Source organism: Silene latifolia, chromosome 6 (genome assembly GCF_048544455.1).
Source record: "Silene latifolia isolate original U9 population chromosome 6, ASM4854445v1, whole genome shotgun sequence".
Lineage (NCBI taxonomy): Eukaryota > Viridiplantae > Streptophyta > Magnoliopsida > Caryophyllales > Caryophyllaceae > Silene > Silene latifolia.
The window spans coordinates 118,380,453-118,397,817 of record NC_133531.1 but is presented as its reverse complement, the minus strand read 5'-3'; the positions used below and the strand labels follow the sequence as shown (position 1 = coordinate 118,397,817).

Sequence of the window (17,365 nt, the reverse complement as noted above, 5' to 3'; positions counted from 1 at the left end):
GTAGGCTTGAGTGTCTATTTTGGATAGGTGTTTGTTCGAGCTCGAGCTTCGAGGCCCAGGGTAGGTCGATCCGACCGTAAGTGAGCAAAGGTCGAGGCTCGGGCTTGATTTGGGTAGTTGTGTCGATGGGAGGTCTAAGGTGGCCTAAAAAAGGTAGGTTGGGTTGCGAGCAAAGATATTTGAAAAGTAGACTCTCTGTAGATGAAAATGGGTTTAAATCTTTCTGAAAATCGGATCAAAATGAGGTCAAAATCGAGCTCCAAATCGAGCTGCTTCGAGCTAGAGATCGTAACGAAACTCGAGTTTTTCTAATCTAGATTTAAAATGCAATTTAAAATGATTTTTCAAATCAAAATAAACTAAATGCCAAAAAAAATAATATTTATTTTAATTTCAATAAAAATAAATAAATATGGGTAAATAAATTCAAATTAAGGTAAAATAAAATGAATTCATTTGAAATATGAAAACTAATTTAAATTTCAATTAAATTGATTAAATTCCTCGTCGATAACGCCCATTCTACATCGAAAATGAGCACGGAATAATGACTAGGTCAAACAGTTATGTACATGTCGTTCTATCATCATCGGGTGTTGGTCGGGATTTCTATAGATGCCAATATCCCCAGCGGAGTCGCCAAATTGATGTTTCGGTTGTATTCTTTTCATGATTTGCGTACGTATCTGCTTGCGCAGAATCAAACCGAGTCCGTAGTTCTGGTTACAAAGGTATTTAGTGCAGTGTCGGCAAATACCGACAACTTATGATTTATTCTAAATGCATTGCAATTTCAAATATTATTTCATAACATTTGAGAATGAGGTCCCTTTTCAAGGGTAGTACTTCTTCAGTTGAACTAAGTTTGTTGGGTTTGCAAAATCGTTCCCATCCAGATCTATCAATCGAACGGCTCCACCCGACAAAATCTTTTTGACCAAATATGGGCCGGCCCAATTTTGTTTGAATTTACCCCTCGGGTCTACCGGTAGCAATGCACGCACGGATTTCAAGACCAAATCTCCTTCTTTGATTCCTCAGGGTTTGACCTTCTTGTTAAAGGCCATCTCTATCCTCTTCTGGTAGAGTTGTACATGATATAAGGCATTTAAACGGCGCTCATCGAGCGTTACTAGAGAATTATATCGGGCTTGGACCCAATCCGCTTCTGGGACCTCACTTTCAAGTAGGATTCTTAGAGACGGTATTTCTAACTCGACTGGTTGAACCGCTTCCATCTCGTACACCAAATAATATGGGGTTGCCCCCGTTGCTGTCCTTATTGAAGTCCTATACCCCCATAATACAAAGGGTATCTTCTCAGGCCATTCCCGATAATTATCGATCATCTTCCTTAGAATAGTTGCAACAGTCTTGTTGGAAGCTTCTACCGCACCATTTTTCTGTGGGCGATAAGGTGATGATTTGTGATGTTTGATCTTATACTTCTGAAGTATAAGTTCGGTTTCAGCTTGAAAATGGGTACCACGGTCACTTATGAACTCGTGTGGGACCCCATGTAGCAATGTCCTCCCGTTCCGGAAGGATTTACCTTTCCAATTATGTCGATTCCCCAAGTTGAAAATGGCCAGGGAGATGTCATAGTGTACAACATCGAAGGAGGTACATGTTGGACATTCGCGAAAATTTGGCAATTATGACAGTGCCTAACATATTTCCGACAGTCTGCTTCCATCGTGGTCCAATACTAACCCAATCTCATGACTTCCGGACTAACATGTGTGTTTTCATGTGTGGCCCACATTCTCCGTCATGGACTTCTTCCATAACCTTCTCGGAAGTTTATTTATCGATACATCGTAAAAGAACTCCTTGGGCGGTCTTTTTATATAACTGCTCGTCATTGGTCTTGATAAATTAGACCGCCAACATTCGAAGGGACCTCTTTCCTCGTGTGTCGAGGTCTGAAGGGTATTCTCCCGTCTCTTTGTATTTCAAGATGACGGTATACCAAAGATCGGTTTCACTTTCCTAGGGATTGTCAATTGCGTTCACATATGACGGTGCAGATCTCATTTCCACACAAATAGGCATACTATCCATATGCTCGGGAATATTGATTAAGGCTGCCAATTTTGATAATACATCGGCAAATTGATTTTCATATCTTGGAAGATGAACATATTTGACATCATCAAAGAATCGTTCCAATTCCTCGATCCTCATTTGATAAGGAGCCAAACTTTCACTTTTGATTTTCCAGGACCCGGTTACTTGATTGATTACCAAAGACGAGTCCCCGCGCACTAGAGGTCGTTTCACGCCCAAGTCTAGAGCGCCACGCAAACCGAGCAAACATACTTCGTATCGGCGGCATTGTTGGTGACATTGAAGTCCAATTTGATTGAGACTGGCACATGTTCACCTGTTGGGGAAATGAGGAGAATTCCGACTCCATATCCCATCTAGTCGGATGCTCTATCGAAATATAGGTCCCACGCGTCATCTTTGATATGGATTACATTCTCATCGGGAAATGACCAAGTGTCGATTGCCTCGGTTTCTTCAATTGGATTTTCGGCAAGGAAATCGGCCACTACCCCTCCTTTTATAGCTTTTAAGGGTACGTATTTCAGGTTGAATTCGGATAGCATAAGGGTCCATCTTGACGTTCTACCATTTAGTACCAGTTTTTCAACCAAGTACTTGATCGGATCCATTTTTGAATAAATGCTAACACTGTAGCTAAGCATGTAGTGCCTTAACTTCTTTGTGGCCCAAACCAAAGCTAAGCATGTCTTTTCAACTGGAGTATATTTCACTTCATATTTAACTTCTTTGTGGCCCAAACCAAAGCTAAGCATGTAGTGCCTTCACTTCTTTGTGCATCATGTCATGTAGCAACGTTGTTGCTGTCCTTTGATATGTTGCCCCGGCATTGCTCAAACCGAAAGGCATCACGGTATAACAATAGGTTCCCCGTTGCGTTGTGAACACGGTTTTATGCATATCTTCCTCGGCCATTTTTATTTGGTTATATCCAGCATAACCATCCATGAATGATAGAAGAGCGTGATTAGCGGTATTGTCGACCAAAATGTCGATATGAGGAAGTTGGAAATCGTCCTTCGGACTTGTCTTATTTAGATCACGAAAATCCACACAAACTCGGACTTTCCCGTCTTTCTTTGGTACTGGATTGACGTTAGCAACCCAATCTGAATATTCCGAGATTTTGATAAACCCGGCTTTGAATTGTTTGTCGATTTCTTCCTTTACCTTTGAAGACCACTCGGTACGCATTCTATGTAGCTTCTGTTTCACTGGCTTAAAACTCGGTTTGATCGGGATTTTATGTTCTGCAATTTCCCGGTCAATTCCCGGCATGTCCTTGTAGGACCATGCAAATACATCTTTGAAAGCCCATAGTAGATTGATTAACCCTCATCTTAAGTTCCTTCGGTTCGACTAAGGTTCCCATATTAATGGTTTCGGTATCTTCGATTACCGAGCGTCTTTGTTCGTATTCTTCCAACCCTTTAACCAATTGTGGAGGCGGTTCTACCTCCTCATCATCTTCAATCACTTCGCCTCCGGCCTCATTCTCAATGTCATTACTAAAACAATCATTTTCAAAAATTGAATTGCAATGTAAATAAAACAAGTCATAAGCAAACTGGTTCATTTTATTATTAATTTGAAAATTCGCGAAATGCGATAACATTTGGGCCAACTGATCATAATTCAGTTGAGGAATAGGGGTATTTGGGACATGCCCTGGAATACCAACATGAGAATGAAAGACTGGGGAGGGCGTGTTTTCAACACTTGACTCCTTAGACTCAGACTAAGGACTCGACTCGGACTCAGGCTCAGACTCGGACTCAGACTCGGAACCAGTTTCATCATCTGGGTTGAATATCTCGCCTTCTCCAGTAGTCAATTTGAATAAAAGCCCTTTGTTGTCGGTCCATTTAATGGTTTTCCGCCATCCCGAGCTATTCCTTTGAGGATCTACCTCGGAAATGAGGGTAGATGGATCGAACCTTTCACTTCTAAGAATCATGTTTACCAAACTTTCGTTCGGTATCTCAATTTTCCTCTCTTGTTCGAAGAGAAGGCCCAGAGCCCTATTACCTGTGATTGGGCCCGGTTTTGTCTTAGTCGGCATCACGGTTAGGATATCCTCGGGGATGTAGTAACAATCTCGGAATATTTCAATCCCGGGAAGTAGTCTCTTATGCTTCCAATCATAAATGGGTTTGGGAAAATCCAAGCAAAGCTCGGCTTCGCCATCCCTCGTAAATTATCCATTTAAAGTAAGAGGATACGGTTCCATTTTGATTTCCCGGTCTTCGATCGGTTTCTTACTCTTCTTGAGATAATCTTTCTTGGTGGGTTTTTATCCAAGCCCAAATGTCATCCCTTTGTCCATGGGTAGTTTGACTTCGAATTTATCTTCTCTTCGAGGGTATAATGATAAACCAAAGTATTTTTCGGTTTTGAAAACGACCTCGCAAATGCGACTATTTGTGTATAGGTCCATATTCTCAAACTCGGGATTGAGCTCGATGGTGTTGGCTACTTCGAACCCACATGGATCGTTGGGGCATCGTCCCTCACTTCGGAAGTGATATCCCCTTTGGCCACTACAATTGGAGTATCATTGATTGTAATGACCTCACCCTTCAACGGGATTTTGATTTTTCGATGTAATGTTGAAGATATGGCCCCTACCGCATGGATCCAAGGTCTACCCAATATAAAATTGAAGGATAAAATGACATCTATCACCTGATATGTTGACTAGTCCGGACACTCGATGTACTGTACCATCGAAAGACCAAACCGTTTGATGGGGTAGTGTAGATACCCAGTATCTGCTGAGACTCCAACAAACACCCGATGATTATCGGACTATAACATGCTTTGGAATCGCGGCGTTTGATCGACAGTTTGGGTACAACTTTACGTCGGAAAACTTAAAACGATTTCGAAAATAAAACATTTCAAAACATTTCCAAAATACCTGGAGTGTTTAATGCACGGCGACGGGGTCGCAATGACACTAACTAGAGTCAAAACCGACACCGGACCAAAAACCGACTCAAAAATTCAAATCCCGACTCCAACAACGAGTCAAATCGAGTCAACCACCAAAAACAAAATATTCAAAGCCTTCTATACTAAGATTTCCCGGATTCATGAATGGTCAAGTAGCAAACATGTGACTACAAATCCTAGGATTGAACAAATCATGATTGCACTTGTGTGAAAGCGACAAGACACCTCGAAGAACCGCGACTTAGCTCGCGCCTCTTTGAGCAGCCCAGGTGGCCACATCGCTCAAAACTCACACAACCACTCACCCTTGGTTCCTCATACCATGACGGTTAAATCCGTGTTTCGGTGATAATATTTGGTTAATGACATTTAAAAGGTATTTTAAAACATTTTATTTCATTTTTTTACATTTTGGGAGGTATTTTAAAGCCTTTCATCATTTCTTTACATTTCATCTTAGTCACCAACACAAAGTCATCCTTGGTTCTACATACCATGCCGGATTTTAACCCGGGTACGATGATGAGTATCGACTAATTACATTCAAGTGAACTTAAAACAATTAGTTCATAATTATTTTCAAAAATATTCATGTCAAGCTTGTCAAGTCGAACCCGACACCGAATGTTATCAAAATAATGATGATTATTCGAGTCTAGTTCTTCAAATCAATAAATGCGGTCTAAACGTCTCCTTCAAACAAAATCGGGTCAAATGCCCATTTTCAACACGTTTTATTAACGTTTTTCAAATGGTCAGAACACGGCATATAACCGTTGGTTGATCCGCGCCTAAACAGGCCTTTCATTTCTTATTTTCAAAACCCGGGGAGGTCCCCTTACACCGCCGGCTGGCTCGCGCCTCATGTAGCCGCCTGGTACAGGGCCTGTTCCCTTTTCCATTATTAGTCTAGGACGATCCCGACTCCGACTAGCCCGGATATAGGACGGATCAGATGACTATTCGCTTATTCAAAATCACATTTGCAAAATGCTTTATTTAGACAAATAGATCACGTACCTTCACCTCTTACTCAGTAGAGGCCGCTACCGCGGGCGGGATTGGGTGTCTAATTAAAGGGCTTCCCAATACGTACCTTCACCTCTTACTCAGAAACTTTGGATAGTGGAAGACCTTATCCAGGGTGTACAAGAGTCATTCTAGAGATAGGATGCTAAAGAGGGACGATTCCTAATCTTTAGTACCTATGTCAAACCCTGCTTTGTGCTTCGTTTGACCGAGGTATAAAGTGGATTCGAACGGGTTCCAAGCATCCCAAAAATGCTTGGTGGAGACTCCGAACATCTCTAATCGTTTCGAGACCCTTACCGAGACGAAACCGACCGATCTAAAACGATCCGGTCGAAAAAAAATTTACGCCGCCGAGCGTGGCTTTCAAAAGAGCGCTATACGTCTAACCGGTTGGCTTGGCGTGTAGGTGGCTATGTCCACAGATTGGCGACTCCGCTGGGGAAAACTAGGATACTTACGTCTTTGTGATCCCTAGATAGTGAGACTCGAACGAGGTCTTGGTTGGAATGCATTAATTGATATTACGGTCACGGTCGGGTTCCTTGTCCGGGCCCACAACCTAACCCTTTTCGACCAATTGGGTCGTCTCGTCGGCGTGAGTGTTCTCATCCCCGCGTTTCGAATACCGATTGAGTCAAGCACGCCATTGACGTTACACATTTCTGTTTTGTCAAAGAGCTTTCATCACTTTCGAGCATGAGGCTAGGGCACCCTCCTTACACATTTTGTTTGGATTGGTATCCCTCTCGCAAATCGGGGTTTGATTTCTTGGTGTGTAACCCACCCTTCTAAGCCAAAACCCGTGTCAGCATAATTCATAATATAATGAACTGTGAGTGCTTATGTGCTACTTGATCATAAGTCCTTCCGCGTCATTTTCAAACTTTCAAAATCACCTTTTTGCGCCGTTATAATGGCCGTTTAAAACCTCGGTCTTTTCGCCGACCGTTGCACGCCTTTCTAGGCCGTCGTGATGACGATTTTCAAGAACCCGGTTTTTATAACCATTTCAACACGTCTTTCTAGGCCATCGTAATGACGATTTTCAAACCCGGTTTTTTTATAACAATTTCAACACGCCTTTCTAGGCCGTCGTAATGACGATTTTCGAACCCGATTTTTATAACCATTTCAACACGCCTTTCTAGGCCGTCGTAATGACAATTTTCAAACCCGGTTTTTTTATAACCATTTCAAACACGCCTTTCTAGGCCGTCGTAATGGCGATTTTCAAACCCAGTTTGTTATAACCATTTCAAACACGCCATTCTAGGCCGTCGTGATGACGATTTTCAAAAACCCGGTTTTTATAACCATTTCAAACACGCCTTTCTAGGCCGTCGTAATGACGATTTTCAAACCCGGTTTTTTATAACCATTTCAAACACGCCTTTCTAGGCCGTCGTAATGACGATTTTCAAACCCGGTTGTTTTTTATAACCATTTCAACACGCCTTTCTAGGCCGTCGTAATGACGATTTTCAAACCCGGTTTTTCACAACCATTTCAAATCGCATTTTCACGCCGTCATAATCGCCGCGTCTAGACACGGATTTTAACCCGTTAAATGCCGACAATGGCTCTTTCAAAACCCGAGAAAAGCACACACCCTTCTCTCGAGACACTTTCGAGATCCCGAGGACCATACACCGTCGCCGAGACCTCTTCAAACATTTCAAACCCGATTTTCAAAACATATAATTTTGAATTTCAAAAAACCGTCTTGGGAGACAATACACTGTTTTCCGAGCCATCTTAAACTCAAACCGTCTTTTGCAAATAAACTTAAGATAACCCTTTCAACTAATCGACTTGCGGAGATCTCTATCTTCGGAAGCCGTCCATAAAGCGACGAATGAATCTTTTTGAAAATTTCTATTTTCGAAAATTTCAGTCCACCATTACAATTCCGCCTCGTGTCTATCGAGTCGAAGCAAACGTACTTATGGGTCTTTACTTATGAGTCGTCTCACCACGAGACCCGTCCAATGGCGTCGCACCGTTATGATTGGACACGTGTTAAATGTTCGGTCAACACCGTCACGTCATAAATCTAGTCGGCACCGAGGAACCACACACGGTCACCCTCGTCTTGTCGGGTCTGATCTTTGTCTCGTCCTTTGTGTTGTCTGCGTTCAGTCTTAGAACCGTGTCGGAATGAGTTGTAATATGAGCCATTTTTCTGCCTCAGAGCCATGGCCCCGTCTTCAACTTCGTTTGTCAACCACAATAACAATGATAACAACAGAGATGTCACGACTGATCAGCTAGCCAGCCTGCTTACCGCTCTTAAGGTCACCCTGGATCGCGTCGAGACCCGTATCGACGCCCTGGAGAACAAGGAAATTGGAGAACATAATACTCCACCTCTGACTGAAACAGAGAAGAGGCGAAAGCTCTTGGAAGAACATCTCCTAGCCCGGGGTAACAATATCCATCTTAAGAACAACCGAAGGTTCGAACCTGTTGGGGATCAATTACCTGACAACTTTACCCTAACTGATGTACCTAAGTTCAAAGGAGTGGAGGACCCGCTCAATCATATCCGTGCCTTCAAAGACTACATGGCCATTAAGGGGGTCAAACAGGAACTTTTCACCCGGATCTTTCCTTCCTCTTTGGAACCGATCCCTCGCCAGTGGTACTACTCCCTTGATCCGAAAAACCTTACTACTTGGGATGAGGTCGCTGTTGAATTCGCCAAACAATATGCCGACAATGTTGAAATCCAAGCCAATACCCATACTCTCGAGGTTCTAACCCAGAACGATAAGGAAGGGTTCACCGAGTTCTTAAACCGTTGGATAAGGGTGAGAACTCAATTGGTCAGTAAACCGAGTGAATCAACTTTGGTGGAAAAGTTCGTCAACAACCTCCACCCTATGTATGCCAACTTACTGAGGTATCAAAATATTAAGACCTTCCAGGATCTGCAAATTCTGGGGACAGGCATTAAAGATGACCTCCGGAAAGGCGTCTTGGCCAAGACCACTGGCAGAGGCTACCAAGGATCCACCTCAACCGGATCCCGCCCCTACGGCCAAACGAACAAAATTGATGAAGTCAACCTCGTTGAACCATCTGCTAAGAGAACTGAACGCCCCCAGAGAGTGTTCACTAATATAGGGTCGACTTACGCAAGTTCTTTGAAGAGGCTCGTGGACCAGGGAAAGTTACAACCAATCGGACCCACCCCGGATCCGACCGATGCTAAGAAATCCCGCTTCTGGAACCCCAATGCCTATTGTCAGTACCATCAGGGGAAGGGGCATGATACTGAAACCTGCTTCAAACTCAAACACCTCATCCAAGACATGATTGAAAAACGGGATTTGCCTTTACCCCCGCCGACTAAGCCAAACAACAAAACGAATCCTCTCGGAATCCACGCCATCTCCAACAATGAGTCAACTATGGACTGCTCACACCTCATCCTGCCAATTGATGACGAGGTAAACGCCTTGGAGAAAGACCCATCAGACGGGGTATTTGTGTTCAGTGCTGCCACTATGCTCACTATGTTCCAACAGGTTGAGGAAGCCATAGCCAGTCTCCTCGAAAGGATCACCCGACTTGACGATGCCTACCGTCGACTTATCTTCAATCCTCCACCACCACGCCCAAGGGAGAGTCCCTCGAGCGCCCAAAACTACCCTCATTAGGATGGATTGCTCCCCCGACCATTCTGGCATGCACCTCACAATAATCACCCCCACAAAAACTACCCTCACAAAAATCACCCTCACAAAAATATCCCTCACAAAAAATGCCCACAAAGAAATACCCCTCCAAGGTGCCTTCGAGATCCTAAAATCAATGGCATCTGGAGAGATGATGTTGAAGATGTCTATATTATCCAGGGAAAGAGAAACGGGCGAAGGAGATCGGTCACCTTACCCGATCCGGACACCCCTATCAGAACCCGAACAATCCAACGGTCGCTCCAACAACGAACGACCAAATTGTCCCGGACGCGGACACTCAACCAAGAGCTTCTGAGAATATAATCCTCAAACAGCTTCAGAAGGCAAAAGCCGAGATCTCGATTTGGCAACTGATTGCGACATCCTTTGAGCATCGACATGCTTCGCTACAGGCTTTGGGAAAATAAACTGTGCCCTCCACCTCTTCCCCTAAAGAAATAGTGGCACATATGACAAGGGACGCCCCTGACTTGAACAACCCAGTCGTCTTCTCTGACGAAGATATCCCTCCCTTCGGAGCCAATCATAACTGATGCGAGTCCGCTAAGTGTTCACAAATTAAGATGTGGTCGTTGGGTCACGGTCGAATCAAAACACAATTTATAGCTTCACAAACAACTCTACAATTAGTAAAGAGGTAAGTAAAGGTCGGATCCCAAGGGACGGGTATTGAAATGAGATTTCTATTGCAACTAGCGGTGTCTAAGGGGTGTCACAAATTGGGTTGATGTAGAAGGTTACTAAACTAAAATAGCAATGAAAATAAACAAGCAAGATGAATTAAAGGGGTGCAAACAATTGATTAAAGGCACTAGGGTGTCATGGGATCATAGGGGAATCATGGGATATGATCATACAAACATGTTCTCAAATTATAAGCAAGCAATTATTGTTGTGATGGATTGATTTGGGTTATATCTTACAATCCTAGGAAAGTTTGGGTCCCGGAGCCGAATCGATTAGATTGTACAACACCTACAAGTCGACTTAATCTTCCCTACTCAACAACATGGATGGTCTAATGAGACTCGAGTTGGGTTATGTCTTACAAGTCTCATTGAAAAGATAGAAGATGATAGTAAATGCAAGGATTCATAGGCTTAGCATTTCATCAAATATAACATGTGCATGAGTTGAGATCAAAACAAGCAAGCAAATAAAACATGAAAGCATATTAGATTAAGCATGAATCATTCCCCATGTTGGTTTCCCCTAATCACCCATTAACCCTAGCTAAGAGACTACTCACTCATTATCATGTTGATCATGCTAGCAAGGTTGTCAATCATACCAACAATATGAAACATGATGAATAAATGAAAGTAATTAACAATAATTAAAAAGGGATTAAGAGATTATACCTACTAATGATTCCAATAATAAAGCAAAGATAAAAGAAGTACTTGAATGCTTGATTGAGAGGTTGTCAATCTCCCAATAATAACCCAAATAATCTTCAATTACCCAAAATAAAGGATGAACAAAAGAGAGATTAAAGAACTAAAACTTGGATTAAAACTTGATTAATACTTGATTACAATATTAAAGAGAGATTTGATTGATATTAACTACACTAATTATTGATAAGAAGAACATGCTCTCCTAATTAGACTAATGGGGTATTTATAGTGGAAATTAGGGAGGATGCATTAGGGTTAACTAAGGGCTAAACTAGTAATTACACTTTTTAGATTGAGCAAGGAGGAGCCGGTATTTTTCGAGAGAAGGGCTTCTTTCTTCGTGGCTTGGAGAAGACAATCCGTGCTGTGCTGGAATCCGGGCGGAATAAGGTTGGGACGGGCGGATTCTGGAGTTGGAATCCGAGCGGATTCAAGGGAATCCGGTCGGATTGTGGAGGTGGAATCCGAGCGGATTAAGGCAAAGCCGCTCGGATTGTGCTGCTGCGGGACGGACGGATTGGTGACAATCCGCTCGGATTGTCGATCGGAACAAATCTTCTTCTTTTCTTCCCTTTTCTTCATAAATTCCTTGGGGATTTCCTCGGGGACTCAAGGATCCTTTCTCAACTTTGCTCTTCTACTATAATATGTACAAAGGCCTTCTAATCTTGTCTCTCCTTGATGCTTGGTCATTGAATTCGATCAATTTAGTCTCGTTTTGCCATGAAAATGCAAGATTCTTACTCCTTTCCTACCAAGGGATCAAAATCTCAAAGAATATGCAAAACAAAGAACTAAAGATAAGAAATGACCCAAATAAGCACTAAAAAGCATGGGAACAAGGCTAATTCGGGGCTAAATATGCGCTAATTATGGTCACATCAAATATCCCCAAACCGAACCTTTGCTCGTCCCGAGTAAAGAGGTGACAAAGACTAGGACCAATACTAACCTATCCTAATAATATAGCCGATATGAGACAATTAGCGGGCCTCACTCTGCCCCTTCAACTCACAACAAGACAACCATGAGGTAGGATGCCTTCTTGCAAGGCAAGGTGGGTCTTGCCAAAATGGCGACACATCCAAACATTAAGCACACAAAAACACATAATGGATGCATCTACAAAAAGAATAGCCACTTCCTCATCAAGTGGCGGAGGCACTAAAGAGGAACAAATTTAAGAGCATGTAATCCTTCACAAATACTAGTTCAACAAATTACTAAGTCTAAGAGGATGGCACTAAATCACTTCCAAATGGTGTTAAACTAGACTACTTTCGTCCTCAATTTCCAAATGCTTTCGTCAAGAGCGATCGGATGGTGGTGGAATGATGATCCCTATGATGCTAGTAGCATATGACATGACAAGTCTCGAATTCTCTACAAAAGTAAAGGTCAAGGATCGTCCCAAACTCGACCAAGTGTCTTGACAAAAGGCTTTTTGGGAATGAAATGCTCAAATCTTTATTCACAATGGGTGGATATGACTAGTATTCAAAATTGTCCTCATTTCACTTTCACATTTCAAAAATTTAAGATGGGGTTTGTCCCTTCCGGGCTAGTGTCCTTTGCTTTCGCCAATCGCTTATTAGGCAACCGGTTAACCTCTAGACAATAGCTTTTCGGGGTGATAGTCACTCTGTCTCTGGGCAGCCGAATTCACAACCGTATGGGGGCCCAATTCAATGGATCCCACACCAAAGCACATCGAAGTGGTACGCCTCCATCAAAACAACTTAAATTTCTCAACTTTCAACAATTCATAACATTTGAGGTTTCCTTGGCATTACATTACTTCCACATGACAAAACTTCTTTGAAATGAGCACTTCAAGCTTATTGATAGAAAATATTTTTGGGTTGCCTTACCACAAGGTCAAACAAGGTCACCTAGACAAGTTAACCAAGTCCACATCGCATCACGGGGTTGGATAGGTGACTCACATGCAAACCCTTGACTAGGCCTTGGGTCATGGGTCAAAAGACACTAGTATGACACTATCTAGGGTGTTTTACAACCATTCTAGTAGGCAAAGTCTTAAGTTGAACAAGTATTTGTAATGGCTTAGTTGCTCTTGTCAAAGTTCCTAAATAGGCATTTTTCAAAACATTTCTAACATGCAACTACATGCCATGATGCAACTAATATAAACATCCTAATGCAAGTGATTCTATCAACTAATATGTCATATAAACTAAATGCAAGTCCTAAGTTCACATTGTTATACCGCATCAATCAAAATAAAGCCACATAGTCATTAACATAAAGAGGAAAAAGGAGATTGGAAAGATCATACCATGCGGTCTTCAATATCCTCATGTCTCGGATGTGGCGTAGTCAATCAATGTGAACAAGGATAGAACAAACACAATATATACAAGATAATATATACAAGATTACAAAAGGAAATAAACATGTTTTTGGGTTTTCAATTTTCAAATTTTTATGATTTTTGAGATTTTTCAATGTTTTTGGGTTTTTTTTTTTTTTTTTTTTGAATAAGAGTTAAATGTTAGAATTCCCATCCCCACACTAATATGGGCATTGCCCTCAATGGCCAAAATGATGGAAATTATGCAAAGATGATGCATGATTTCTATACTAAATGCAATCTACACTAAGCTACACTACATGATGCATGGTTTTTGTTATGACGGAGAGGATAATTTAGATTACCTCCCGTTGTGTATGCATTAACTTCCCCAAACCGAGTGAGACGCTATTGCTAATGTCCAAGGATGGGTGTAGTTCATGCACACACTATGCTATGCATGAAACTAATTTGTCATTTTGGATTTTGAAAATGGGAACAATAAAATGAGAACACCTCAATGGTACCGAGGTGTGAGTCCTCTCATGGTGCTAGGACTACTCCAACAATGATCAAAATTATATAAAATATAAAGAGAGAAATAAACAAACCATGAGAGGGTAGGAGCCTCCAAGGCTTGCTAATCTTCCATCATGCTATCACCATCACTTCCCTCATTAGAAGTGGCCACATTGCCACTTCCCTTGTCATTTGCTTCTTCACTTTCTTCCTCATCTTCCTCATCATCATCTTCACCATCCTTTTCTTCTTCACTTGCTTCTTCCTCAATATTATCATCAACTTCTTCATCATCTCTAAGAACCTCATTGTCACCCAAAACGACCCTAGATGCACCCGGAAATAGGACTTCTCTATCCGCCCAACTAGGCAAAGGACAAGATGGATCAAGTAGTCCTTGCCTAGCTAAATGTAGGAGGGGTGGATATTGAGCCAAGTAGGCATTTTTCCGATCTTCAAAGGCTTGCTTGTGCATTGCTTGCATGAGAAGAGTCACATAGTCTTTCCCAACTTCAACTCCTTCCGGCTTGAACTCTTCATACTTAAAGGGGGAAGGTGGTATGACAATGGAAGAGGAGGGCATTTCAAGATCACCCTTTTGTTGTTGAATGATATACTCGGCCTCTTTGGAAAGGGGAAGTAGATAATTGGTCCGGTGGACACTTAGACGACAAATCTTCGAAGGCAAGGTGAACGATCTAGCTTCACTAGTGAGCCATCCATACTTAGTGTCAAGGGGGTTATGGGCAACCCACTTGAACTTGTGAATCATAGTATGCATATCAACAAGATGGCCACCCTCCTTTGCTTTGTACTTGTTATCCTTATTGAAGTTAGGATCAAAGTGCTTAGCTAGGAGTGTGACTAGGCCGCCATTGACAATAACGGTCGTGCCCTTCTTCCCACAATCAATGTTGAGCCATCTATCTACCAAGAGCCTCAAAGAATTGTAAGGCTTGGTGTGTACTCTTCCGATATTCAAAGCCGATTCAAGGAGAATAAAATCAAGTTTTGTGAAATGATTGGTATCTTTCCTAGCAATTATGGTGTTACCCACGACCTTGTGCCATACTCTTATGCCCGGATGGTGGACCAAAACAGCACGACTTGCATGAAAATCCTCAAATTTCTTCCCGGAGATTGCCTCCCAAAGAGGTTCGAGGTCATACTTTCCATAACTCTTAAAATAACTTGGTTCATCACTAAGACCCAAAATTTCACTCAATTCCCTAAAGGTAATGCGTCTACTAACATTAGCTAGACGAAACTCGAGATTCTCCCTATTCCTAACTTTGGTGACTTTCAAAGAACTTAAAAATTCCAAGGTAAGGGAGGGGTATGTCAATTCCCTTGTTTCAAACAATTTCTTCAACCCCATGGCATTGAAAAAGGCTCTAGTTTGCTCAAGAACACCCAATTTTTCTAAGGTATCTTCACATATGAATTTGGTGGATTGTAATGACTTCATAGCAAACTTGACAAAGGTATTTCTATGGGTATCAGAAATAAAAGTTACCTCCGGATAATGCAAAAGTTGATCAATTACCGGAGTAGAAGGTGTTGTTGCTCCCATAGAAGGTTGTTGTTGTTGTTGTTGCACTTCCAAGTTTGGTGTTGCTACCACCATAGCCAATGCTTTCTTTGTTTGAAGAGCCTTTTGCCTTTGTGAGAGTGCCTTAGCCTTTGGTGCCTTTGTTGCTCCCTTAGTCCTTGCCATTGATGAACTAACCAAGAAAAGAGTGAAAAATCTTCAATTTGTAGTATGCCCAAATCGATTTGAAGGTGAAAGGCTTTGCCTTTATGAAATCAAAAATCGACTCAAAGGTTGAAGATTTTGTGCTTGGTTTTGATTTTTGTTGAAGAAGGAGTGATTGATTTGTTGTTAGAAGGATGGTTCGATTTGTTTTTGGTGAATGTTGTTGAGGGTTTTTGTTTTTGTGATGGAGAGGATGAGGGTTTTGATGTTGTGGGTAGTGTTTATGAATGAATGAATGAATGAATGAAGGTGGGAGGGGTTTTAAAGAGACCGAAATTTTCGAATCTGCAGGGGTAATCCGTGCGGATTCTGCCCAATTCGTGCGGATTCTGCTCTTTCTGGGCTTTACAAAACTCGCCTAAAGACGGGCGGATTGGTGACAATCCGCTCGGATTTGCTGAACAGGGGACGGGCGGATTTTCATAAAGTCGGACGGATTTTAGTCCAGAAAATTTTGCTTGTTTTCCTCAGCTGCAAAAAAGGACGTCTTTCTTTCAAGACGGGCGGAATCTACAAGACGGACGTATTCTTGCTCAGGACGCCCGGATTCTGTCACAGTCAAGAAATTTTCAAAATTCAGCTCAGCTCGGGACGGGCGTCTTCTTTGCAGTACGCTCGGATTCATCAAGACGGGCGGATTCTCTGGAATCCGCTCGGATTCTTCCCCTGTGTACACGGATTCAGTTCCATCCGTGCACACTGCATTTCCCTTACTATTCTTCCATTCTTTCTTCAAGTCTTGTGTTCGTCATTGTGGGGACACTACTAAGGCATGGATAGCCTAGGCAATTGCCATCGCCACACTAAGCTAAAAGCACTACACATCAATTGAAATCGTCAGTCCCTCCCTCACTTCTCTCAAACATGACAATTATTTTGATCAAAGTAAATAAAAATCCAAAGATGACAAAAATGCAATACAAGAATTGAAATGTAAGTTAGGGAGTTAGAAATATTTACAAGTGGTGGTTTAGGGAGGACTCCACCAAACTCTCATTCTTGATGAGATGTCAAGAGGGCATGTCCAAGGTGTTGTTGATGTTGCTCAACACCTTGAAGAAGTAATCAAAAGCTTGTTCATTATCATGGTAGAGGTCTTCAATAGACCTTGGCCCTTGTTGTCGGTCTTGATCGATGGCATTACCAATGTAGGGATTAAAAATCCCTTCAAATTCGTCGTCCCAAAGACCACAAACTTCATTAAGTTGATCATTGAAAATCTCTTGCTTAGATGGGGAGAACTCTCCCAATTTCTTCTCTTGGCCAATGAGGCCGTCCTCTTCTTCCTTGGTTGATTTTGATGAGCTTTGCAAGCTCTCCTTGTCACAATTCACTTGCTCTTTGAATGGAGCATCTTCAATTTTCTTCTTCCATTGGAGTTCCGATTTCTTCCTCTCATCCTTTCGGCTATAATGATCAATCATAAAACATGGTTCATGCAAACGAGGAGCTCTCATAGTCTTGTCAAGATTAAAAGTTATGATTTCATCTCCCACTTCTAGAGTGAGCTCACCATGTTTCACATCAATCACCGCACCCGCGGTGTGTAGGAAAGGTCTTCCTAGGATGATTGGAATGTTGGAATCTTCCTCCATATCAACAATGACAAAGTCCA

General features: G+C 42.1%; 1 protein-coding gene across 1 annotated transcript; it reads right to left on the bottom strand.

The window, feature by feature from the left end:
- Positions 1–1,037: 1,037 nt before the first annotated feature.
- LOC141588555 (uncharacterized) lies at positions 1,038–1,696 on the bottom strand. The gene is made up of 2 exons (XM_074409991.1): positions 1,553–1,696; positions 1,038–1,448 (listed from the first exon to the last, which is right to left on the bottom strand). The coding sequence occupies exons 1-2, from the start codon at positions 1,694–1,696 to the stop codon at positions 1,038–1,040; spliced, it is 555 nt and encodes a 184-aa protein (XP_074266092.1).
- Between the last annotated feature and the right edge of the window lie 15,669 nt (positions 1,697–17,365).